The following is a 26,964-nucleotide window of genomic DNA, read 5'->3' on the forward strand; positions in this document are numbered from 1 at the left end:
ACTTACTACAGCCAATCATTTTCTTTCTCACCTGTTTCCCTCCCAGCATTACTGCTATGAGGGTAAAATAAAGAAAGCATCCTGTGTGTGCCATATAAAGCAGATTTTCCTCATTCTCAGAAACTTTAAAATGTCTGAACATCGACTCCCAGAATTCCCAACCAATAGAATTCTGAGAATTGATGTTCGGATATCAGAAAGTTGAGGAGGAGAAACATTGATCTAAAGCAGCAGTCACCAACTGGTGGTCCGTGGACCACTGGTGATCCGCAAGAAAATTTTGGTGGACCACAGAAAAATAATTTACATTTTTTATATTCCACTAAATCAGGAGTCCTCAAACTACGCCCCCTGGGATGGATATGTGCAATGAATGTTTGTGTTGCTGCAGAGAGTCTCCCCCTTCAGGGTCTTTTTGTGTGGGTCAGAGGGGGTCAGAAATTCCGACTTGGGGTCTGCTTCAGCCTTCTGGTGCATGGCTTTGGGTGAAGGCTGGAGGGAATGCCGCTGGTGGCCAAGAGCTAGAGGACCTTGTTCAAGTGGGGCAGCATCATGACCAGGAACTGGCTGACCACCTCAGCCCACTGAGCCTGCAGGTGCCGGTACCTGGTTTGCACTCCCAGTCTTCCCTTTGCTTGGAAAGCCTATGCTCGTAGTCCTCAGTGCAGTGCTTCTACCTAGCCTCTTTCTCGGTCAGATCCAATTTGAACTGAGCTGTTTTGCCAACTCTTTCTCATGGTGGCTCCAACAATTGCTTCCTTTTGGGGCCCTAAGGAGCCTGGGCAGGGAGGTAAGGAATGGCTGGGAGGGAGGGGCGAGTAGAGGCTGGTGAGGTACCCCTTGATGTGAGTGACATCGAGTTGGCCTTGCCCACCCAGTCACATGACCAATTAACCACACCCACCCAGCCGGTCATTAGGCAGATCATATTAGTAGTCTGCAAGATTTAAAATTATGCATTTAGTGATGATCCCTGAGGTCTGAAAGGTTGGTAACCCCTGCTCTAAAGCTCCTAGAGGAGAAGCAAGATAGACATCTCACCGATATTTCTGCTCTTTGCTTTAGATATTAGGCATAGAGTTATGAGGCATAGATACATAACCTAGGTAAATTCTCCAAATCCCATTTTGTTTCTTGAATTTTTATATCTTGAGGCTGTTTTCCTTGGGTGTAATTTCTAGATGTGCTTAATCAATTTCAGCCTAGATATCAGAATTGGTGGAAAAGGCTCTTTTTGTTTTATTGGCAGGTCAGGGATGGATGGGGTTGGTGAGTGGCATGAAAGGCAAAGGGTGGTATAGAATTTTTCTTCCCACAGAGATTAAGCTGAAGCTTTGCCTCTGAGCAATAAGCCACAACAAATAATTGGGATATGATCTGAATGCAACCATGACAGAGAGTTGGGGACACAATGCTGTCTCCTTATAGCATTTCACAGTCCGTGATGTCACAGCTGAGGCATCTATGGCAACCTTGGCCAAAGGGGAGGGGTGATGCAGAAGCTCAGCCCAGAGTTTTGCCTTTTCGCTTGGGATCTGAGAAGAGAGAGCAGCTGTGCAAAGATGAGCAGCTTAGAAGTCGTCACATTCCCTGTGGTCGTTGCCAGTTCCAGGCAGAGATTCAACTTGGGGAGGAATAAATCCCGTACAGGAGAATTCACTTTTCGAGGCAAACTAGAATTGGGTAGGCTTCTTCCAATCCTTCATTTGTTTAGTGTTAAAATCCACAGAAGGGACTGAGGCACATTTATTTCAAAGTCAGTCCTATGGCTTTCCGTTTGGGGCTGTGTTCAGCGCAAAGAATCATAGATTGATAATATATCAGCCTTTGACAGACCAACTGGCACAAATGAGAAATGGGAGGGAGGGGGTTACAAGCAATCAGCAAAAGCTTGTTAGAAATTGCCCTGAATGAAAGACTCAGCAGTGTCTCTGCTTATTTTGAATCAGATTTTATTTGTCTACTTTAAAGCAAATCAAGGGCCACATTTTGAAAGTAGATGGGTCTGAAATGGAGGTGGGCTGTTACCAGTTTGCACCAGTTCAAGCAAACCAGTAATGGAAATTGCAACTGAGTCACTGAACCAGTAGGGACGGCAGGCTGGCCACGCCCCTGAACCGGTTCCCTGGTCGCCCATACCAATTGTGGCATGTTCTTTAGTCCTTTTTTAAATGTTCTGTGCATATGCAGAACAATTTATAGGGAACTGTGTGCGCACGCACAGACGCAAAGTGAGTGCACAGTGAATTAGCTGTAATGCCGGCAGCAACCCACCTCTGGTCTGAAACCATGTAGGCTAAAGTTTTAAGGAGCAAAATGTGGGTCTTAAACTTCTATGAAATGCTTCTAACCTAGCATTTTTGGTCCCATTCATTCTAAATAAGCTACAAGGATCATTGTTCAAAAGACAAGCAGTTGCCCAGAAGTGATTGCCTACTAAACTGCATCATAATCCAGCCTATCTTTTATTTCAGCTTAGTATATGACATGCAAATAAACTTATTACCCCTTAGTGCCTTATGCAAACTATGCTTCTTGAAGTTGTTTGACAGAATTTAGAACTTAGCCTGGTAGAAGATTTACTAAAAGTAGAACAGGGCAAGAAAAAAGCAGAGGCCAAAAAATATGTATAATTTAAAGCTAGTTTAGATGACACGATAGAAAGGCGATGTATGTGGGAGGAAGGAAATTTTTCTATTAGACGAAGAGAAGCTAACTTACTCTTGCCATCTATTCATCAACATCAACTTTGTTCTAATAATTGCAAAAATCTTCATCCACCCCCTGATTATTTCCTATGCTTCCCCAAGTGGTTACTCCCCTTTGCAGTTGCTTCTCCCCCATTATTACAGTTCCATCACCTCCTGATAGCTACTCACAAGCATGGCTGTCCTATTGTGATTAGATTTTATTTATACTTAGACTTGAGGTCTACTGTTCAAAGGGGTTTGCAGCACAGAATTAAAATATCTGATCGCACTAAAGGAACTCTATTTTAAAATCACGGTAGCAGTCCAAAACTTCACAAAAACAATCACATTAAGCTCTATGCAAAGAGCAGCTGGAGCAAATGTGTCTTTAGGCAGCTAAGCCATTGTTCAGTATTCAACAATTGTTGAATGTCTGGTAAGATATTCCATATCCACAGCCTATCTTTCCCTATTTCCTACAGTTCTCAAATGATTACTGTTCAGTTAAATAATCATAATTTTCAAAAAGCAATTAAGAACCGCCTATTCCATTTAGACCAACCGTGTTGGAATCCATATATCTTGTCAAAGATAGAACAAAACAGACTGTAAAAGGAGGGTTTTGAATAAATCACTACTGATCGTCCTTGACTTACAACCACAAGAGGGAACATAATTTCTGCTGTTAAGCAAGATGGTTGTTAGGTTGTCATGCCTAATTTTACAAACTTTTTGCCATGGTTGTTCAGGGACTGAATGCAGTGATTAAATGAATTACGCTTCCCCCATTTTCTTTGCTTGTCAGAAACTGGCTGGGAAGGTCACAGATGGCGGTCACATGACCCCGGGACGCTGCAACCATTGTAAATACATGCCAGGTGTCAAAGTATCCAAACTTTAATCATATGACCTTGGAGATGCTGTGACAGTCATAATTGTAAGGACTGGTCAAAAAGCATTTTTTCAGTGCCATTGTAACTTCAACTATAACTAAACAAATGGCTGTAAATTGAGGATAACTGTATTGCATACCTTTCTGTTGGGTGGATTTCCTAATATTTCATTGCTTAGTGTTCTATTGCAGGGGTCCCCAACTCCACCACCATCACCCCGGGTTGTGGCCCATTATTGGGCCATGGCCTATTTGCAACTGGGTAGGGACAGGTGGCTGGCTACACTCCTGATTCAGATCCCCAGTTGCCCATGCTGTTGCCGGCATGTTTATCAGTGCTTTTTAAATGTTCTGTGCATGCGCAGAACAATTTTTTGGCAAATGCCCATGCATGTGCAGCGACCGGCAGTAATGCCGGGAGCAACCCACTACTGATTCTGTTCATATAATTCTTGCATATGTTAATCATAGTTAGCTTGCGAGGCTCATACAATGTTTCCACACCATATGGAATCATGCAGAATAATAATAGCTTAACTATATTTTAATTTGTATATTGTTTGAGCAGAGTCTTAGATTTGCTTTGTTATGCAAACCTAAAACATTTGGTTAACTGACAAAACCATAATTAAGCCATGAGGTTGCTTGATATAGTAAACCCTCCTCTGGTATCACAGAAATGCAAATGAGTCAGACTATAGTAGTTAAGAAGGACTTATCCACAATCACATGACAATTCAAATATGTGGACTTCCTCTCCCAGAATCCCTCAGTCTTGCTTAGAATTCTGGGGAATGTTCCACATATAAGCAGAATACTCAGGATGGGAAAGCAGCCAAAAATATAATCTTTGAGGCAATTCCTCACAGGTGGATCATGGGAACTAAATGCCAAAAGGCAACAAAAATGCTTGTGCTGCAACTGATGAAAAGATATTATTATCACATGGTATTCAATGATTTCAGGTGGAATTCAGATGAAATCATCCAATAATAGCAATGGTGCATTTTCTATAAATTCAGATACATACAGTATAAAGTCAGAAGTACAATCTGAGTGGCAGATCAGAAATAGAAAATATTCTGTTTCACTAAGAAGTATTATCTAAAAAAAATATCAGATGGTGATATTCTCAAAAAGGAGGTAATGATATTTAAACAGGGAGACAGCAACACTTTCAGTCCAATTGTCACAGATCAGAGTGTAGCCCATTCAAACCCCATCTTGTCAAACTCATTCTATCTACCATATCCAGAATACCCACAGGTACCCTGATATTTAGACGCAAGACTATTCATAGATTGAACAACTTTTCACCTTGAAGCTTGCCATGAGGCAGGTGACTTCACCAAGTTGATGCTTTGCAGATTGGCAGAGCTTTCCAACCTGTTCTTGGAAGGCAAGATATCGCCAAAAATTTCACTCTATCAATCTCTGCTCTTAGACTATACTATCCTTCCCTTTGGGCCTGGTAGCTGGAAATATCTCAAGCTTGACTGGAGGATGCTATATTTGTAGAGGGTAAGGGAGATGGTCTTGATGAAATATACAAGAACTATCACCAAGACAAAGAAGGCTGAAACATCATTTACATTCTGGAAAAAAGACAATATTTGGCAGTGTCTCAGGCAAAATGGGGTGAGGGATAGCACAATCAAACTTTCAAGATTCTATTATTGTAGCCTGTAGATGGGATGTGGTGGCTCAGTAGCTAAGATGCTGAGGTTGGTGATCAGAAAGTTCGGCAGTTGGAATCCCTAGTGCCACGTAAGGGAGTGATCTCCCATTACTTGTCCCAGCTTCTGCCAACCTACCAGTTCGGAAGCATGTAAAAATGCAAGTAGAAAAATAGAACCACCTTTTGTGGGAAGGTAACAGCGTTCTGTGCACCTTTGGCGTTTAGTCATGCTGGCCACATAACCATGGAGAACATCTTTGGACAGCGTTGGCCCTTCAGCTTTGAATGACTAGCACATATGTATGAGGGGAACGTTTACCTTTACCTTATCTTCATGAAGTCTTCTTGCAGAGTTGATTTTCTGGTCTGGTCTATCTAGTAGAGCTGCCAATGTTTCTTTTATCTGCTTTGTCCAGCCAAGAACAAGGTAGATAATAGCTGTCCAGATGCACAGATTCATCATTATTTCAAGCTCTCTAAGATTCAGGTAAGGGAACCTCCTTTTGTTATGGGTGCTACCTAGAGGATCTCTCATACTTAAATATTGGTGTTTCTCCCCACAATACTTCTAGACTGAAGCTGTTTTTCTCAGAAAAGGAGAAAAAACATGAAGATTGTTAGATAGCAATACATGTTTGTTCCAATTTTCATTTGTTACCTCCTATAAAGTGGGATTGTATAATCAGGGTGCCATCGGCCAGACAGTGTCGACTAGCGACCCCCAGGGGGAGAGCCTTCTCTCTGGGAGCGCCTTCCCTTTGGAATGAGCTGCCCCCGGAGCGTCGCATAATCCCTGACCTTCAGTCCTTCCGATGTGCCCTGAAAAGTTAGCTTTTCCAGCAAGCCGGCCTGGCCTGAATAGAATAAAATATAGGATTAATTTGGTTGTAAATTTTAATTTAATTTTTAAATTTTTATTGTAAATATCAATTGGGGGGTTTTTTGGATACTTTATTTAATGTCCCTTTTAATTTTTGTAATATGTGTTTTCTTTTATGTTGCATGCTGCCTTGGGAGAAGGGCGGCATATGAATCCAATAAACCTAAACCTAAACTAAGAAGATGTCCATTTGGCCTAGCATAAAGCTACCATATATAAGGTGCTAATGTCCAGATGGACATTAAATGGCAATAAAGACTGGTACCCTACCTACATGTCTATGAGAAGACCTGTAAACAACTTGAAATTTCAAAAGTGATTATTATTATTATTTATATGCAGAAAGCCTCCATTTCAAACTAGCAGAGGTGGCCACTCCTATCTGAAACTCTAAAAAATGTTATGTTCTTCAAGATAACTAGATATTGTAGTTTACTTATAAAACCATGTTTAGCAAATCATAGCCAAGAACCAAGACAGATCATCTTCATCTAGGGTTAGGTCAGAATTCAAAATTTTCCATCCCAATTTGATCCATATTTATTTAGAAGTAAACCAGACCCCAAGACTTGACAATATTGGAGACACCTCCAGCTTTTCTCAAGATACAATTATTTCTGGATTTCTTATTACAGAAGCAATATCAGATATATTTATCCTAAAAATAAATCATCGCTTAAAAAAAGTATTGTTCAGAACTGTGATTAAAAAATAGGAACATTTTTCTTTTTAATAAAAAGCTTATTATTTAGATTTATACTTTTCTGGTAAGGCTAATCAAATGCTCCCTTTTGTTCGGAAGTTGTTCACAAGCCACAAGATTATGGAACAAGATAGGGCTGCGAATCCAAATGATCCTCAGAAAGGAAGCAATGTAATTAAGATATTAAATTGGGGAAAAAATCTCTTTAGATTATTTCTCTTTCTAGAATTTTACAAAACATTCTCTCCCATGCTAGCAGAATGATAAATGAAATTATTACATGCAGCAAGTATAAGAGAAGAAAAGATAGCAACATCCAAAGTCATAGAGAAGGAAAAATTGTACAAGAGTTTTCTGAAAGCTCTACACTTCTACTTCTATCATTACTGATCTCTGATCAAGTTGGTGAAGGCTGATGATACTTTCAGTCTTCTGAGAACATCACATGACCTTCCCTTGGCCTAACTCAAGGGATCCATATAATTTTCTTTCTCTTAGTTGTGATTAAATCTGTAGGAAGCTTCCCAAGTGGTTGCCCTCCGGATGTGTTAGGAATCTGCCAACTGCCAGAAAGCTGTCATGAATATTCATAACTGGACTCCATCAGATTGGGGAAGACAAAGCTGTTTGATTTTGGGGTTAATGGGTTTGAGAGAGACCTGGGACTCTACATATTTCTACTCATCATTGGAAAATTGAATTTTAATAATTCATGTAGATATAATACTACTGCAATATCACAGAAAAGTAACAGAAGTGAAACAAATTAAAATGTCAATTTCATTGTATTATAATACATTAGCCTTTTTTCTTTTTCATGAGTCATAGTGGCTGCCTTTTCCCATTTTGCCCTGGTTCTTAATTGTCTTTTCTTTATTATTATTTTGCTTGTATCGTTTGGTTTATTTTTTGGTATACAGTTTTTTGAAGTAGTTTAAATGAAATAAAATGAATTACTTTTGTTCTTGTTACTGCATCATTATTTGTATTGATTCAGAAATCAAAATAACCAATTGGTGCCATTACACTTCTATTTGTCAGTCTGTCTGTTCCAGTACAAATCCAAAAGATCACTAGGTGGCAGCAAGGAATTAGTGTTTTTGTAGTTAGTTAGCTGCTGTCTAGAAATCACCTGGATGTTTGCAGCCTTGGATGTAAGAGAGCGAGTAAGAGAGAGCTGCAATTCTTCTTTGCAGCAAAAATAGAAATGGGATATAGGGGAATATTAATTAAAAGTATTTGAGGGAGTAGAAATATTAACATTTCTTAATACCAAGATCCCAGTTAAATTGGGAAAAGAGGTTTAGAAGTTTGCATTTAATTTTTAAAAATTAGCTCCAACCCTCTTGTCATTAATAGCACTTAACACTTAGCAGTTAGATTTGTATACCCCTTCATAGTGCTTTAAAGCCCCCACCAAGCAATTTACAGAGTCAGCCTAATGCCCCTAACAATCTGAGTCCTCATTTTACCCACCTCGGAAGGATGGAAGGCTGAGTCAACCTTGAGCCTGCAAACCTGCAGTACAGCACTCTAACCACTGTGCCACCATGGCTCATTAAAGGAAACATAGAAAGCCACACCCTCTGCCTTGTATTTGTTGGAAGGAAAGATCCCATCAAACTAAAGGAGAATGATTGGAAAAACATGGTGTAAAAAAAATTGCTCCAGGTCACAAAAACAAACAGAGTTTCAACCAGCTGGCCTCTCTTTCCACAGGATGCCCAGCGGAGGAATGGGCAGCTTGAACAAGAAAATAAGTCCCTGTGTGTACGTCTAGCTAATATATATCGTGGTTCAGGTATGGTTGATTGCTGGAATGAGTACCAACAAAAGAGGTGAGCAGGATTGACCTACCAATGTTTTAATGCAGCAGCTACCCTTGCAGGATTTAAGCTACCTGTCAAGCAGGTCTCATAGTCTGGTACAAGGTTATGTTGGAAAGCAGTTCTCCTGAGTGCCTGAAAAACATAGGAGGATCTGGAAGAGGAGGGGTGTCAAAAAAGTCAAGAGGGCAGCTGCATCTACACAATTGAAACCCTGCCCCTTTTCTAATGCTGACAAATACAAAAGAAAATACAAAAGAAAAACAGATGAAGTTCCTTATTGCACAATTGCAGTTTCCATCCTGGCCATTCCATCTTGACTATTCCATCGCGCTGAGGCTGGAAACCTTTCACATTTCATTGGGCTTGGGAAAGAGCTGTAGTAGCAGAGTAATAACAGACAGCCTGTGGCACCATAGCAAACAATTTCATTACAATGGCATTTTTCAACCTTTGCAACTTTAAGATAAGTGGACTTCAACTTCCAGAATTCTCCAGTTGGCATGACCTGGAGAATTCTTGGAGTTGAAGTCCACCATCTTAAAGTTATCAAAGTTGAAAGACGCTGCATTACAGGGATTAGACAAATTTGTTTGGCTTTTAAATTGGATTATGCTACAATGTTCATAGGTTTTTCCTAAAAACAAAAGAACTATTTTGGGCTGCTAATCTTCATCCATCAAAGTTCACCAGTAGATTGAAGCCTTTTGGTCATTTCTATTGAAGTTCAGCACCAAACTAGTCTGATAATGCTGGATTTCCTCTTTAATCATACAACACTGCTCTATCTTACCCCCAGTCCAAGACTAAAGTAGTCTTATACTGATCCTTTCTGCACTGCAGAACACCCTTTTTCTACTTAATTTGACACAAAGCCATGATGTTTAAATTTTATTCCACTTCCCCACTGCACATTTCATAGGCAACTGTTAGGGTCAGTGGTGGATTGCAATTTAATTTACTACTGGTTTTATGCATGATCACATGATGCTTTGGGGCATGTGCAGAAGGGTCCAGGAGGGTGGGCAGAGCCTCCCACCACACTGATCTGGGGTGAACCTGCAGCAACCCACCTCTGGTTAGGGTGACCAGATGTGCTTGAGCAATCATTGCTAAATCCCAGAAGTGCTTCTGTTGTAGGTGAGCCCATGTCAAACACATGATGATGATGATGATGATGATGATGATGATGATGATGATGATGATGATGATGCCATTCAATCAGTTCTATGGGCCAAGTCTCTCCCCATTTGCACTACTTCTTTAAGTTTTTCTATGCTCTGGCTTTGTGTCAGCTTTGATGGTGTCCTGCCACAGTGTTCTTCAATAGCCTGTCTCCAGTAAATTCCCTTGCATGACATGGCCAAAGTAAGCAAGATGCAGTTTTGTGATTTTATTATTTGCCAGTCAATCAAAACACTTAGAATATTCTTCTATTTTGCTATCAGTGATGAGCAATATTAATCAACTGAAGCAAGGGCAATCAAACTGCTGTAACTCTGTCCAAGCAAAACATTCTATCATTCCCAAAGGGTTAATAGCAATAGCAGTTAGACTTATATACCGCTTCATAGGGCTTTCAGCCCTCTCTAAGCGGTTTACAGAGTCAGCATATCGCCCCCACAGTCTGGGTCCTCATTTCACCCACCTCGGAAGGATGGAAGGCTGAGTCAACCTTGAGCCGGTGAGATTAGAACCGCTGAACTGCAGATAACAGTCAGCTGACTGTTGGCCTGCAGTGCTGCACCCTAACCACTGCGCCACCTCGGCTCTTAAACTATGCATATGAAACTTTATCACAGCCCTACATAGTCACAATGAAAGGAAAACGTGAGATTGTTTTAGACCGGGAGCCACAGGCTGCTCACCCCTATTCTAAAGGAAGTGACATGAGCATTAGTTTTCAGGACCACCAAAGATTCACCAAATTCTGGCAAATGAGGTCATAAAATCCTAGCAGAGGGAAACTAGAGTGTTGGGGATGAGATTCAGAAAGAAATGTAGAAAGCAAGAAAGAGAGAAAAGGAAGGGGGAAGAGAGACTGAGGGTTTAGAATTGGGTAGGCATGAAGAATTTTTAAAGATAAATCAAGCAGCATAATATGTTGTCAGACAATGCAACAGAAACACATAAGGAATGAGGAATGTCAGGAAAAGAAATGGTGGGAGAGGTTTATTTAGTTCTAGAACAATTCCAGTCACAAGACACCTTTTATCTTATAGACACACATTTGTGATCCTGATGGGGAAAGTGTTTGTGCGTGGGTATAATCACATTTTAAAAAAAAAATAATTATGCATCCAACTTTGGAAATGAGAACCTTTGCCAACAATTTCAGACCAGAAACCAAGTTGGGAAATGCTCAGCAATGGCAAAATTAACAGTCAATACATCCAAAAGTCTAACTAATTTATGCAAGAATGGCTACCCCTACATATTAATGCTACATAATAAGGAAATTTTAAATACTTAGTTAATTATTTTTAAGTGAGGGAACTGTGAGGTAAAGATAGAAACCAAAAGCAATCTTAATTGTTTATAATTATTTCGATTTTGTATACACCTGGAGAGAATTTACAATTCAATACTTTTACTCATACTTAAAATTATTATTTTATTTTATTTTTATTTTTTCCTCTCCCTTTTGTTTCTTTTTTTACAAGATTGTGTTCATTTATAATGACAAAAGTGGTAATATCAATATAAATACTAATGCCTAGTATTTTATAATTATTTCTTAAAATGTTCAGTACAGTAATGAGTTTTATATATTCAACTAATTATTGAATGCAATGCATTTTAAAACATAATTTTAAAATCTCTGTTTATTCGCAAATATTTTATCTTCCTACTTCCTTCTACTTTTTTACTTTCTTCTCTTTCACTTTCATGTAGAAAGAAATAAGAAACATTTCTCATTAAATGTTTTAAAATCAATTTCTTTACAAAAGAAAGAAAGAAAGAAATGAGTCAGGGAACTATTTGACATTTCCTCATTTGAGGTGATATTCTGTTTCATCCAGGTAGACCTCATTTAAAGGTGGTAATTGGACTTGGAATTTCTATCACTAAGCAACACAGTTTTAAAACACATGACGGCACTACTTAGCAACAAAACTTTCTGTTGCTATTGTTAAGCAAATCCTGGGACATCACTTATTGTGACATCACATGATCAGTATTTGCTACTTTCTGCAGCTTCCTATTGACTTTGCTTGTTGGGAAATGGCCATGAAGTTTGCAAATGGTGATCCCAGGATTGTTCTCCAACACCATGCTTTTGAGGCAGTTGCCAAGCACTAAGATCATAAACACAGGACTACAGAAATGTTGCAAGAGTCACAACTACTACCCTGTTTCCCTGAAAATAAGACCTCCCCAGATAATAAGTCCAATCATGCTTTTGAGCACATGTGCTAAAATAAGCCCTCCCCTGAAAATAAGCCCTCCCCAAAAATTAGCCCTCCCCAAAAATATTGCAACACAGCAGCAGTCATGAGGTGACCATGCTTGCCACCTCCTACACCTCAAAAATAATAAGACTTCCCTGAAAATAAGGCCAAGCGCTTATTTCAGGGATCAAAAGAAAATAAGACCCTGTCTTATTTTCAGGGAAACATGGTACAAACAGTCATAAATACTCATTATTCAATGCTATTGTAAGTTCAAATATTACTGAATGAATGAGCGGTTGTTAAGTGAAAATGACTTATATTGTCATCAGCAATATTTTTCAAAAATTAAGAAAGAAAAAACAGTCAAATGTAAATTTTAAAGTATAAAAAAAATCAGCCAAAATTTAAGAAATGTTTGTTGCTTTCTTTGCTCAAAGGGTAAGAAATTATACTACTTAATCAAAATCAGCCAACTTTTCCATTTTAGCAGAGGAAATCTCTAAATCAGTGTTTCTCAACCTTGGCAACTTGAAGATGTCCGGACTTCAACTCCCAGAATTCCCCAGCCAGCAAATGCTGGCTGGGGAATTCTGAGAGTTGAAGTCCGGGCATCTTCAAGTTGCCAAGGTTGAGAAACACTGCTCTAAATCAAGGATCCTGAAATTCTTCAGCTGATCAACACCTTCACAAAATTTCAACAGTTATTATATGAAAATGATTTAATATTTGCTACTCATCTAACTGACTAAGTAACAAACCATAATAATAATAATAATAATCAATGAAGAAGAAGAAAAACCCCAAATAGGGGCACACCAAAATGGAAGATCAGGCTGGAAAACGAGATCAACAAGCTGAGATCACAAACAAGCAAGGGAGAACAGATGAAAGAAAAGAAGCTGAAGAACAAGAAAACCAAAAAAATTGGATTATGAAATATCACCTAGAAATGAAGATCAAGAAAGCACTGGAAATAATAAATCCGCAAATAATACCTATAGTCAAGAATAATAGCAAGTACAAAACTCAAACTGCAAATTATACACAGAGTATCCAATATCAATCCAATCAGAAAGGTGTTTACTAATCCATCAATGGAGAGACTGCAGTGGATCAGTCAATTCCTCACAAGGAAGAAACAGTGTAGTTCTGGGCACAGATATAGGATAACTCATAGAAATACAGCAAGAACACAGTTAGTTAAAGGAAATAGACACGAATAAAAAAGAAGCTGAAATGGAAAAAATGTAATAATAGCATAAATGTTAGAGAAAAGAGCAAGGAAGATCAGGAATTTGTCGGCACCAGGTGAATATGAACTGTATGCATTTTGGTTGAAACATTTGACTAGTCTATACTCATTCATTGCCAAGTAATTTAACATCATACTACAAGGAGGTAAAATTGAAGAAATGGCTAACATCTGGCAAAACCTGCCTGAAAATGAAAGAACCAGCAAAAGGAGCACCAGGCAACTATAGATTGATTACCTGCTTATCAATAACCTTCAAATTGCTAACTGGTGTGGGAGCTCATACATTCCAATATCATCTGTAGTTGAAAACAAGTTCTTTCCACCTTAGCAGAATAGGAACCACCCAAACAGCAGAGGAATGAAAGAGCAACTCCTAATTGACAAGATGATTTTTGGAAAACTGTAAGAGAAAAAAGATCAAAGTAGCATGGATTGATTATACTTCTTGGATAGAGATAATCAAATGCCTAGAAACAACAGGATTCAGTAGCAATATCAAAAACAAAGATCAATGGCACAATGGAAGACATGGCTACTGGTCAATGGTGATAGATAGGGAGAGACAACTCTTTCAAGGAGACTCACTACTATATATTTTTTGTTGCATTGATTCCTCTGTCAACAATACTGAACAAGTCAGGTCATGGCTATCAAGCATCAAAAATATCTGCCAGGCTATCCCAACTCCTATAAATGGATGACCACAAGCTGTACAGAAAAACACCATCTGAAACAGAATCATTGAATCACACCGTCATTATATACCAGTGATGGCGAAACTTTTTGGCACTGAGTGCCGAAAAGAGAGGGTGTCGCTCATCGCGGCCACAACCCGGAAGAGGAGCTTCCCAGGGTGCACTGGAAAATTAACTTCTGGTTTGCGGCATGCACATCTGCACCGGCCAGCTAGTCTTCCGGTTATTGGTGCACATGCATGCACAACGGTTTGCTAGCTGGCATGCATGCTCACACCGAAAAACAGAAGACCAGTTTCTTGCACTGTCACAAGCACGAAGGCAAGCTGATCATCATGCATGCATGTGCATGTGCACCAAGAGGAATGGGCGATGCCATGTGTGCCAGATGATATGGCTCCATGTGCCACTTTGGGCACACATGCCATAGGTTTTCCATCACAGGTATATACAGTTAAGATATTGCAGTTGGATTTGAACTGGACAAATGTGCCATAGCATTCAGTGGGGGGAAATAGTGAAAATTGAAGGAATCAAAATTGAAATAACATCAAGAATCTGGACAAAGATGCTCACTGCAAATACCAGCACATCTTTCAAATTAACAACATTAAGCACACTGAAGTCAAGAAAAAAACATTAGAAATGAATACATCAAGAGAGTGAAAAAAGATCTTAGAGTACAAATTCAGTGGAGGAACACCATCTAGGCAATTAACAACTGAGCAATTCCAGTCATTAAATACACAGCTGGAATAGTGGACCAGCTCAGAATTAAAAAAAACTTGGATAGGAAGACCAGAAAAATAATGATAATGAATCCTAGCTTAATCCTTACAATGACATTGACAGACTCTACTTACCAAGGAAAATAGGTGGGCGTGGAATGTTGCAACATCAAGTTTTTGAAGAAGACAAAAGGACATTAGAAGAATATCTAAAGGACATGAAGAAGTTGCATTGACTCTAATTTACCGAATAGGTTTACTGGCTAAAGGAGGGACCAAACTGGCCTACAAGAAAGGCCAAATGAAGAACAAGAAAGAGACATAGGGAGACAAAGTATTACATGACCAGTATATTAAAAAAAACAAAACTAATAGCCAAAGCAGATAATAGAGCTCACAATGGCTAGGAAGCAGGAAAATGAAAAAAAAAAAAGAAAAGATATAGAGGCTGCACAAGACCAAGCCTTAACAAATGCATACTGCCAGTACTGACAGCAACAGACAACAGGTACTACCTCTGCAAAGAAACTAAAGATATAGGGAACCACTTGGTTAACTGCTGCAAGATCACATAGAGCATTGGAAGAAATACCATTTGCCTGCTAGCAAGAACTGGTGGGACTATAAAATTGAGGAAGTAATAGAAAATGAAGAAGCAAAATTGCTCTGGGATTTCATAATTTAAACATATCTGCCACAAAATATCCCAGAGTTAACAGTTGTCAGTAAAAAAGACAAAGAAGTCTGATAATGAATGTGGCAGCACTTGGCGAGCACAGAGTAAAAGAGAAGGAACTAGAGGAAATAACAAAATTCAAAAACCTGCAAAAAGAAATAGAACGATTGTGGCAAAAGAAAACCAAGGTAGTATCAATAGTATTAGGCACCTTAGATACAAACCCAAAACAATTGGCATACCACTTGAACCATTAGCACTGACAAAATAATCACTGGTCAATTGCAAAAGGCAGCACCACTTACATTCTACAATGACACTTCTAAAACCATCAAATGTCAACTTCTGTGTATCCCAGGCCCTTGGGAAGGACTCAGTGGGTGGATAAAAATGCCAAATCCAGTCTGAATATCTGGCTGACTGCAATGAAATATATAATAATTAGTCCCATCAAACCTTGGGGGTCAATTTAACCACTTTGGAGAACTATAGTGTTAATCCTCACATCTTACACAAGCTTTTTGTGGTTTTGCAGTGTGTTCCGACAGAAGCAGAATATAGAACTTGTAAGGATTACTCTGGAGAACCAGGCAATTCTTAAAAGACTCCGAGATAGAAAGGCAACTTATGATACGAAGGAGTGGGAAAAGGATTGGCAGGCAAGTGCATTCTTCCCTATGGTTTCAAAGGTTCAACCTTCCATGTTTCACCAGTAGAGCAATTTAAGAATTTGAAGGCTCTTAGTAGCGTAACAGAAGCCTTCCCCAACCTGGTATCCTCTGCATAGCAGTGTTTCTTAATATTGGCAACTTTAAGATCTGTGGAATTCAGCTTCAAAAATTCAGAAGTCCATACACCTTAAAGTTGCCAAAGTTGAGGAACTCTGCTCAATATGAGTGAAACATCAATTTCCATCATTCCCTATCTGGAGGGTGCCATGTTACAAACTAAAGAGATCTAAGAATATTCTCACAAGTGAAACAATGGAGGTCAGTAATATGGCAAGTTTAATACATAAAACTAAAAACAAGTTTTAAAAGAGGGCAAAATATAGAGTTTTTTCTGTCTGTGCCACTGTACTCACCCAGTTTGCTTCTTCCACCCACCCCAGTCTGAACAGTAACAACACAGAGATAAAAGACAGACTGTAACCTCATGCTATGATCTCTGTTTGGCAGCTGAACCAATTTATTTCTGGTTCATCTGAGGAGGTCTTTGAAACCGAAGTAAAACTAATCTTTTCTTTGAAATACTGTAGCTGAGTAGAACTTGTGGGCAATCTGTTTATCAATTTGCAAGGATATTTGCTTCACCTCACTATCTAACTTCTGGACAGGAAGAATAAGCATGTCCTAGCAGGCCGTTCAAGGGGAAGTGCGACACTGAAAGTCTTTAAGAAGATGTTGGATAGCCACTTGTCTGAAATGGTATAGGGTTTCCTGCCTAGGCAGGGAGTTGGACTAGAAGACCCCCAAGGTCCCTTCCAACTCTGCTATTGTATTGATGGCTTTGCAGAATCACATCATAAGCACAGATCATTTTGCAATAGTTCCAGACACATGCCCACAATTAAAATTGGGAGGGCAGAGCAGTGATTTGGTGACTCCTTTGCTCTTAAGATTTTGAAACTGGCTGAAGTGTCTTCACACTGCTTTTGATCAATTAGGGCAGGTGTTGCCAACCTTAAACATTCAAACATCCTAAACAGAAGCCCACCATTCAATTCTGGAGCTGACCGGAAGTCCGGTTCCCCCACCATAGAGTTTCCTCCTAGTGCAGCGTCCTTTTTTCTCTGCTGACCAGAAATCCAGTTCCCCCACCATAGAGTCTCCTCCTAGCACGGCGTCCTTTTTCCTCTACCTCTACTAAACCCCTATCAATTGTGGAGCTGACCAGAAACAGGGAGCTGCAGCAGAGGGATGAAAGAGCCACATGCGGCTCCAGAACCGCAGGTTGCTGACCCCTGAATTAGGGGATGGAACAATAGAGTTGTAAACATTGGTGCAAGGGGAAGAAGCATTAAGTGCTCCCATTCTAAAAGCAATCACACTGAAACTAGAAAATAAGTTGAGCCTAGGACTTTGACAAAAAGTTGTTTCATCTCTACATATCCAAGCAATAAAAATAGATTTCTTCTAACCTCATCAGCACCGTAATTCCCCTTCTAGCACTTGAGAATGCCATCATTTGGGATGGGGGAAGAAGGAGAGGAAGGGACAGCCAATTTCTGAAGTTCTTATGTAGGAGGAAAATGTTCTTACTCTGTTATTAGCAGCAAGGGAGGTACAGGGTTTGCATCCTCCGTGTCACCTTGGAACTTTCTCCCCTCCTCCTTGGTCTTGTTAGGGTAAAATGCTGCCAGCCTAAATTTCTTTGCAGGAATTAAAATTGCTTCCCAGAGTCAAGCAGCATCTCCTTAATGTCAACAAGCCTCCCACAGACCGAGAGGAAGGCAGATGGCCCAGCTGCAACTTTTGTCTTAGGGAAAAAGAGGAAAAATATTATTTCTTTGTTTCTCATACAAGAAATAGAGATTTTGTTATCACAGATTTGGATACGCTGGAACTTCAAGGCAGTGTTGGCATGGCATACTTCCCAATGGTTATTTTAAATACGGTTTATTTGTTTGACCCAATTTTCTGATTTGGGATGCCACACTGAACTAAAATGTGATTGACCAATTTGTGAAATGATGTATCGTATAAACACAGCCCAATTTTAGTCTTTCTTCCATGTCTAGGACATTCCATATCTGATTTAAACACTTACGCTTGATCCTTCTTTGCTAATGTGTTTTTCTTCTTTTTAAAGCTGATTTGCTTTCAAAATAATAATAATTGAAAATCAGTAGTCAGATCTTCCATTCTTCAATGGGTAACTTAACTGTTACCCCAAATCCTGAAAGCCCCACCCTCAAAAAGAAATCTCTATGGGGAATCATTAAGAGTCTTTCTAAGAGAAGATTTTTGGTCATGGATTGCAATTCATACAGGGATGGAAACAATATGTTAAGGTGTTAGTATGTTAAAGTTCTGGTGAATCACTCAGTACAATTATCCCATGTATCTATGAAAATACATCCAATTCCCATTGAACACACAGCTCTTTGGGATGGTTCACTGACAAAAGGGCGAACGACAAAACCGCGCCCGACTAAACCGCGGTGACAAAACCGCGTGTTCTAAAGCGCTCCGACGAATGCGCGCTGAATCGTGCGGACAACAGCGCGGCGACAGAAGCGCACTATAAAACTAAACCTAACCCTAACCCTAAACCTAAACCTAAACGTAACGCTAACCTTAACCCTAAATGTAACACTAAAATAACGCTAAACCTAACCCTAAACCTAACCTTAAACCTAACCCTAAACCTAACTCTAAACCTAACCCTAAACCTAACCCTTACCTTAAGTTAAATCGGCTTTCTGTCGACGCGCTGTTGTAAAACGCCCTTCTGACTCCGCGTTGTTGTCGCCACGTTGATGACGTTGCGGTTTTAGCGACGCGGTTTAGTCAGGCGCAGTTTTGTCATTCGCCCTTTTGTCGGGTCACGCTTTGGGATAGCATTTCACAACAATGCAAAATAAATTAATTGTTTCACAGTAAGGACAAGCTGAAAGGAATTACCTTATGGTCAATAGAAATGCAAATGAAAATCTTTCTTACTTAAACAGGTGCTTTTTGCAAAGGAGAAAGTTTGGCCTAGTGGTTAAGGCATTAGTCTAGAGATCTGGAGGGGGGGAAGTGTTCTACTACTGTCTCAGGGACAAAACCAGCTGGGTAATCTTCAGCCAAACACACTCCTAAAAAATAAGAAGCATGGCAAACCATTTCTAAATCTTGACAAGAAAACTGCAGGAACTGGTTCAGGCAGTCGGCAGTCTTGAAGTGGCCATGAAAAAAAAATGGCTAAAACTGATGCAATGTAGAAAGATATTATAAGGTGTTTCAGCTGTTTTCCTCAGGCTACTGTGGCATCACAGTCACTTTTTTTTAATTGTGTTTTCTTCTGTAGAAGTCCAGGAGTTATATGAAAAACACTTCTCGTTTTCCAGTACCAAATCAAGAGTAAGTATAAAACACTACCTAGACCAGAGGTGGTTCCTGCCAGTTTGGACCAGTTTGGCCAAATAGGTAGTAACTTGGCCCGACACTCACCTGAACCGGTTCTATCCTCAGGGGCTGCCATCTTGATTTTCTGTTCTGCACATGCGCAAAACAATCTTCATTAAAAAAATGTAATTTGTTTTGCCCTTTCTAATCTACGCATTGGAATTTTAGATGCAAATGCTCACAAACGCGGAACCGATGGTAATGCCAGCAGGAACCCACCCCTGACCTAACCAAGATACTTTGGATAGGGATGTGGCTTTGCATTTGTTTTATGGATGCTGTGGGATAGGTTAGTCTGTGTCAAAGATATTTTTCTGGACTCTTGCTAGTTTCCCTGCATCAGTCCTTTTCTCTAATAATAACATCAATAAAAACAACAAAAATAGAGAAGTTGGTGAATTGCTTAAAAAAAGTAGGGGCTAGCCCTCTAGCATCCCTTTATTTCCTAGAATGACCCTCACATAGGCTATCTTGGAAAAGGAAAATCATGGTGGGAAGCTGCTGGCAGGACTTCTTCAGAAGTGTGCTCTCCTGCCCCTTCCATTGAGGGTGAACATTGTGATTAGGGGCATCTGGATGGGAGAATGAAGGTAGCTAAGAACCAGCCAGCCATTCAGCTGCTAGTGTGGAATATGTCCACCTGCTCACACATACAGGGTTGACCCCTTGCTGCCCACTACAACAGTAATCTTTGGGGTGCATCTAAAACATCCACTCAAATGATACATTGTCCACTTGTTTGTTTGTTTGTTTGTTTTATTTTCTCCCAAATCAGATACAGGCATAAAAATGTCACTATTAGGGATGTTTTCTAACAAAAATCCAGATCTGAAATTGCTGATCTTACAGAAAATTGTTAAAATGATGAGTGGGGAGAGGGAAGGTCTTTATGTTGTGTAGATTTTCTTGCCTAGGTGTATAAAAAAAAGTTTTAAGAACATATTGTGGATGCTCCTGCAAAATGATTACTAGGTGCTGAAGCAGCATTTCTCGACCTCAGCAATTTTAAGAAGTATGAAATTTAACTTCAAACATACTGGCTGGGGAATTCCAGGAGTTGAGGTCAATACATCTTAAAGTTGCTGAGATTGAAAAACATTGAGTTGAATGGATTTATACAATGACATAGTTACTTACAAACAGGGCTAACTGTAGGTTGTAGGTCAAGTAAGCAATAGCTTTGGGGCACCAAATTTTAGGTGGTAACCAAACTCAAAATATTTCCTAAAAGAAAATGCAATTAAAAATAAAATGCAATAATCATGCACCTCATCACCTAGCATTCCTGTTTAAGGCTTAAATATAATTGTTGCTATATGACATGAACTATATGATGTAATTACAATTACTGTATAAATAGAGTAAAAATATCCAAGAAAACAAAGTAGAATTTGCCAAGGCTGGAAATTGTAACTATAAAGCTCAAAAAGTTGGAGAAATAAGAGAAATAAAATGGCATTTGAAATTCCTAATACAGGGCGGGGCATAACCTTTTCCTAGGGGGTCACAGCAAGTTCGACAGCAGTTTACAACTTCCGCGACACCTCATTTTAAAGCCCATAAAAAAACTGAATTGAATGAGCTATTAAATGTTAAATTTGCTTTAAGAATGGCTGGAAAATTGATGATCTTCATGACAAAGCTCCTTGCATGCGTGCAAATGCGACTCAGCAATTGTTAAAGGAAAACAATGTCGAATTTTGGGGCAATGACGTCTGGCCGGGAAATTCGCCAGATCTCAATCCGGCAGAGAACATTGGGGCCATAATTAAGGATGAAGTGGAAGCTCTGATGATTCAGGAGCAAGGTCAAAATCGATATTCGGTTGAAACTTTGAGAATGAATTTGGAAACTGTGTTGAAAAATCTGGAAAATCGAACGGAACTGTTTGAAGATTTGTTGTGTTCTTATCCACCTCGTTTGAATGCTGTTCGAAGGGCTAATGGTGGTCATACTGACTATTAAATCGTGTCAATAAACTCAGTTTTTGATGGGCTTTCGAATGGTGTATGAATTATTTGTGTTGTTATTACAAGTGTTGCTGTGACCCCCTAGGAAAAGGTTATGCCCCGCCCTGTAGAATTGGAAGATGAGTCAAGCCATTTGATGCCTAGAGTGTGAAAATGTCTAAAATCTAAACTCATCAAACATGTTCAGGGAAGGGATTTTTTAAAAAGTCAAGGTGGGTCCCATGCCCACTTAATCAAAGCCCTGCCCATGTATAAAATATGTTTGTGGCAGGGGGGGGGGTTCTTCGATTATATTGTTATTGATATTTCTTGGTCTAGGTTTTCTTGATTTGCCCCATGGAGAAATCTGCAAATCATTAATTTACCAAAAAGCTACTTTCAACTCTGTTGATTCTCCCTTCCTATAATATATATGGTTCCACTTTTTTACAGTTCCTGCTTTCTTTTCTTCCTTTTCTGGGCAGGGCAGCACATTTTCAAACTGAGTTCTGCCTTGTAACCATCTAGGATTTTTATCTTTTGAGAAAAAATTGTAAGGTCAATGAGAGTCAATGGTATTACGGCAAATTAAGAGGGAAGATGGTGCTGTTTTGCTTAGCAGAAATCAGTTTCTGCTATATATGCAAAAATTATACAAAAATCAGATGATGAAGAAAATGTAATGCTTAGCAAGGTAAGAGTTTGCGATGACTTGTTGGGGCCCTCAGGATTATGTTTCATCAGCTTTAAAATGGTGACCTGAGATGGGTCATTGTATGTGGAACCAAAGGCTTTGCCCCAGGATGCTTCCAATTCGATGGTTTATCCAGAGGCAACTATTGTACCATAGTGGGAGCTTTGCACTTCATATTCCAAGAATCCGTCAACTCTTTGAAATAGAATATTTTTATGTGCCCATGTGGTTATTTTTAAACACTTAAGTTTGTGTGTTAAATATATGGTTGACTATCCCTGAATAAGAAAATAACTAGTATTTACACTGCCAGAGTGAATTCTTGGAAATCAACATCCAGCTCATAGTCATGGTCTGCCTCCTCCTCAAGAATTGGTTGCTGGCTCTAACATGATGATTTTCATCCTGTCCCCAACCTTCCCTTTTAAGATGGTTCAAAGGATCCTGGGGGAAGCAGATTATCTGGACCCTTTTTTAACCTGCATTCAGGCCAGGTCATAAAGACAGCATTAGTTACACTTAAATGATGGCCTTTGGAGGGAATCAGGATTGTGAAGGGAATGCATCCATCCTGGGCATCCTTGATCTCTCAGCAGCTTTTTATACCATTGAGCATGTTTTTCTTCTGGACTGGTTAGGGAGCTGCAAGTAAGAGAAGCAATATTGCAATGATTCTCCAGTTCTAGTTGACATTGTGGGGGGGAGTGGTCTAATCCTAGACTCTTATTTTGTGGGGGTATCTCAGGGCTTTCTCCCCTTTTCCTTAACCTGAAACCATGGAAAAGGTTATCCCTTGGCATGGAATGTAGTATCATCAGGAACAGGAAGTTGATGATATCCAATTATAGGAAGGAGAGGAGGGGAGAGAGAGAATGAGAGGGGGAGTATGTGTGTGCATGCGCGCACGCATACATATGTGTAGTCCTGGATCTGGAAACATGTCTATCTCTGGAAAGAGGAGCTGCTGGGCTCCCCTGCTCAGAACCAGTGTGCAATTTTGGGATTTTCCTGTTTTCAGCTCCTCCTCAAAGTGCAAATGATGACTATGGTCAGGAACTTCATCTTGGATGCCAATTATATCTGTTCCTGGATTGGGGGATCCTATTAGTGATCACCCTTGCCTTTGCTACCTCCCAGTTGTGCTATTGCAATGGGTTCTACTTGGGGCTGCTCTTAAAAAAAGAGCCAGAAGCTTCGAGCGGTTCAAAACATCCCAGTGCAGATAGCATGGACACAGGTTGGTATGCCTAAGCAACACCACTAATTTCTGAACCACTTTGGCTTCCAGACGTTTCCACATACCTTTCAAAGTGCTGGTTATCACCTATCATGGCAAAGAATTGGGTTATCTGCAAGACCATTTTTCTCCAATTGTTTCCACCTGTTCTGTATGCTCGACTACGACTGAAACACTTCAGATCCTTTCCTTATAGGAATGTCACATAATGGGACCCTAAAAGTGGGCCTTTTTTGTTGCACTTACTTTCTGGAATATTTCTGTGTTCCACCTCAACATGCAACTAACTTCAGCCCTGTTGACCTTTAGAAATATTTTGTTGTTTCATATGCATTGCAATCAAGATGGTTGCAAGTTAGAAGGGTCCTGGTTGTTTATTAACTATAGTATTTATTACTTTACCTTTATGTATTTTGCTTCTTCTTAATAATGCATGCAACCTAGAGTCACTTTTCTCCAAGTCTGGTGGCTTTATAAATCCAATAAACAAAACCTCTGGAGAGGATTTCCAAATTAAGAGGGGATTTCATAGACCCTCATCAGTTTTTCCTGTCCCCATTTATGATCTTATATGATGTGCCATAGGCATAGTGGGAGGGTGTGTGTGTCAACAGATGTCTGTGGTTTGCTTTTTTGTTGCAAAAATGTGCAAGAGCTTAAGTTATATTCACTGTAGACTAGGATGGCGCTTCCCCTCTTCAGGAATTCCACGAGATTAATCTTCGTCGAGTTTCTGAAGCACCATAGAGAGAGATGGCCTCCATTACTTAACAAACAAAACTTGCTCCTGTAGAGAGGAAAATTCCAGTGATGCTCAGAATCAGGCAGCCAAAGAATGAACTATCTCTCCATCACCTACCTTGTCTTCCCCCAAGACTGCCTTCATTCTAGGAGAGTCCCTGCACTCATACTCAAGGTGCTGTCCCCCGTCTCCCAATAACGGCTTTTGAATCTGTCATGTTGGCTTCTCCATAAAACTCCTTGTGGATTTACCATGCCTTTGATTGAAACCTACTTGTTAGTTGGGAATTGAATTCAGTACACTCATTTTCTACTCTTTTTTGGAGTCCTGGTCCTAGCAACCTCTCAGTTCTTGCTGTAGCCCTTGAACATTCTGGAGTTTTCAGTTAACATTCTAGAAATGTCAATTTGGAGAAAGGTTGCCTTAAACCTATTGTTGCTTTGACCACTAAGTATGCCCAGAACAAAAAAAATAGCGTGCCTTTATGGTTTAGGACAGTGTTTCTTAATCTCAGTATGCAGGCTGGGGAATGTTGGGAGTTGAAGTCCATAAATTTTAAATTAAGAAAGCCTGGTTTAGAATACTGAATAAAATAGACTAGACTATGGCATGGCCATATTCATATCGTCATCTTAATTCTGTTCATATTAATCTATTTTCTGGGCTCACACAATACATTGAAATGTAAACTAACCCATATAAAGAATTGGGCTTACGTATTTGACAAATCAACTAAACCCTAAACAAGCCTATCATATTGTGCAGATACACAAGTATTTTACTACAAAAACTTTAAACTGTCTTGTGTGCATTTAGCACTACCTGTACTGAACTGGTGACCTCCAGATTTGCTAGGAGTGCTACTCTCTGCCCACCTGCTTGCTGGAATTCTGAGGATTAGAGTCTCAGTGCACCTAAATGCAAAAACTATTATTGCTAGTACTTCTGATATGTTATATATCATGTATGAGAGCCAGATTGGTCTAATGGTTAAGACACAGAGCTAGAAACCAGGAGATTGGAAGTTCTAGTCTTCCCTTAGGTATGAAAGCCAGCTGGGTCACTTTGAGCTAGTCACTCTCAATCCAATACATCTCACGGGATTGTTAGTTAGGGGAAATAGGCTTGCTGCCTTGAATTATAATAACAATAAAGGTAGCATGAATTAATCAATGAATATTCTAAAGGTCTAAATACATTTTTCAGCCAAAAGAACCTTAGGAGTCATCACTGAAGGACTCTCAGGAGGGCTTAGAGACCAGCAGTCTAACCGAGTTGATTGAACTTCCTAGTATACTAACTTTAAAGTGGTTTTCTGCCTGTATTTCTTTGGATTTGATTTATATCGACTCTGTTTGGGAGGGAAATCAATCTGTGTAACTCAGTTAATACAATCCTCCAGGTACTCCTTTAAAATGTGTTTCTAGACTGCCTAAATATCCTAACATGTCTCTCTGAAATTTATTGCAGGAAACAAGAAAATGTGAGGATTAGCAAGCCGTTTAAGACTACTCGAAATACACCGTTTAGCTAGCTGATGGTACCGTCAACACTAGCTGGGAACTTCATTTAGGTTTTAGAATAAAACAAATGGCAATGAAAGGCATATCTATTGTGAAATGTATGCAAGCATCAAGATGCATTCCATACACATACATCAAACACAGGAGCTGTTCAAATTTTAAGAAACCAACATGGAAGCTGTGGAAAGCTCAATTCTCATCAGAAAGATTGCCACAAACAGCTGACATGCTCACTGTAAGATATTCCCCACATGATATGGTTTTGAAACAGGCTGATTTTTTCAGAATGTTTAGTAAGATACAAGTTCTTTGTGGGTTTTTTAAGGGGCTTTTAACCTTTTGAGGCTCAGTACATAATCCCTCTTTTTAATCCATTTCCAATAGTAGTAGTCAACACTCCTACTTCTCCTACTTACCTGCACATTTATACTACTTTTGTTCTTATAGATGTGAAACTAGGGACAAGTCAAAAGAATTACAGCCAGAAGAGACAGAAGTTCCTCCATACACAAATGCATGAGCAGAAAACGATTTGTGGAAATAGTAAACAAGGAGCAATGCCATGGGCTATTCAGGCTAACCCTGTTTTAAAACACTTTTCTTCTAGAATATATTTTATAGTATTGGCATTAGCAGATAGCTGAATGTGCATTGCTATAGATACTTATTTGTGTGGGAATTAAAGAGCTATTTCCAAATAAGATCCAGAACAGTCTAAATCTGGAAATATCCAGTTATTAATATTCCAAAGTTACTTATCTGCCTTGTATAGACTGGCATGACTTAATGCACAGCTCAGGAAAAATGAAAACAAGGAAAAATGGGGAGAGCAAATATTACATATTTTTAAAGAAATATTGGGTTGGATTTTATCTGCATAATGCATGTTATGTTGGTAAGTTGGCATGAAGAGGTAGAGACAATAGTCCAAGTAAGGTGACCAAAATGGAAAGGAGAAAAACGTGGAAATTCACCACTTCCCAATGGCTACAGCTGCTGCTGCAGCTGCTGCTACTACTACTACTACTACACTACTACTACACTACTACTACTATGTTTGGGTTGGTGAGTTTTAAAAGATGTTTGGCGAGTGCCAAATCACAGAAGACCAGTGTAGATTTCATTGACTTTCGGATTAAAGCAAAATTAACTACTGTACAATCATTTATCCACACCGATTCCATGACTTCAGTTTTCCAATATACAGTAAGTTCCCCCAAACTTTTCTCCTCTCTAAGCCAACCTAAAACTCAGAAGTGAAAGAAGGATACATAAAGTAGAGGGGAATT

At 39.5% G+C, this 26,964-nt stretch overlaps 1 protein-coding gene across 1 annotated transcript; it reads left to right on the forward strand.

Annotated features, from left to right (window-relative positions):
* The first annotated feature begins 1,562 nt into the window (after positions 1–1,562).
* CFAP97D1 (CFAP97 domain containing 1) lies at positions 1,563–25,754 on the forward strand. Its single transcript, XM_087711882.1, has 6 exons — positions 1,563–1,683; positions 5,677–5,747; positions 8,563–8,681; positions 15,954–16,077; positions 19,433–19,485; positions 25,623–25,754. The coding sequence occupies exons 1-6, from the start codon at positions 1,563–1,565 to the stop codon at positions 25,684–25,686; spliced, it is 552 nt and encodes a 183-aa protein (XP_087568008.1). The 3' UTR covers positions 25,687–25,754.
* Positions 25,755–26,964: the final 1,210 nt, after the last annotated feature.

This window comes from Thamnophis sirtalis, unplaced genomic scaffold, assembly GCF_051295495.1.
Source record: "Thamnophis sirtalis isolate CommonGarterSnake01/CBP01778 unplaced genomic scaffold, rThaSir2_p1.2 scaffold_4, whole genome shotgun sequence".
Taxonomy (NCBI): domain Eukaryota; kingdom Metazoa; phylum Chordata; class Lepidosauria; order Squamata; family Natricidae; genus Thamnophis; species Thamnophis sirtalis.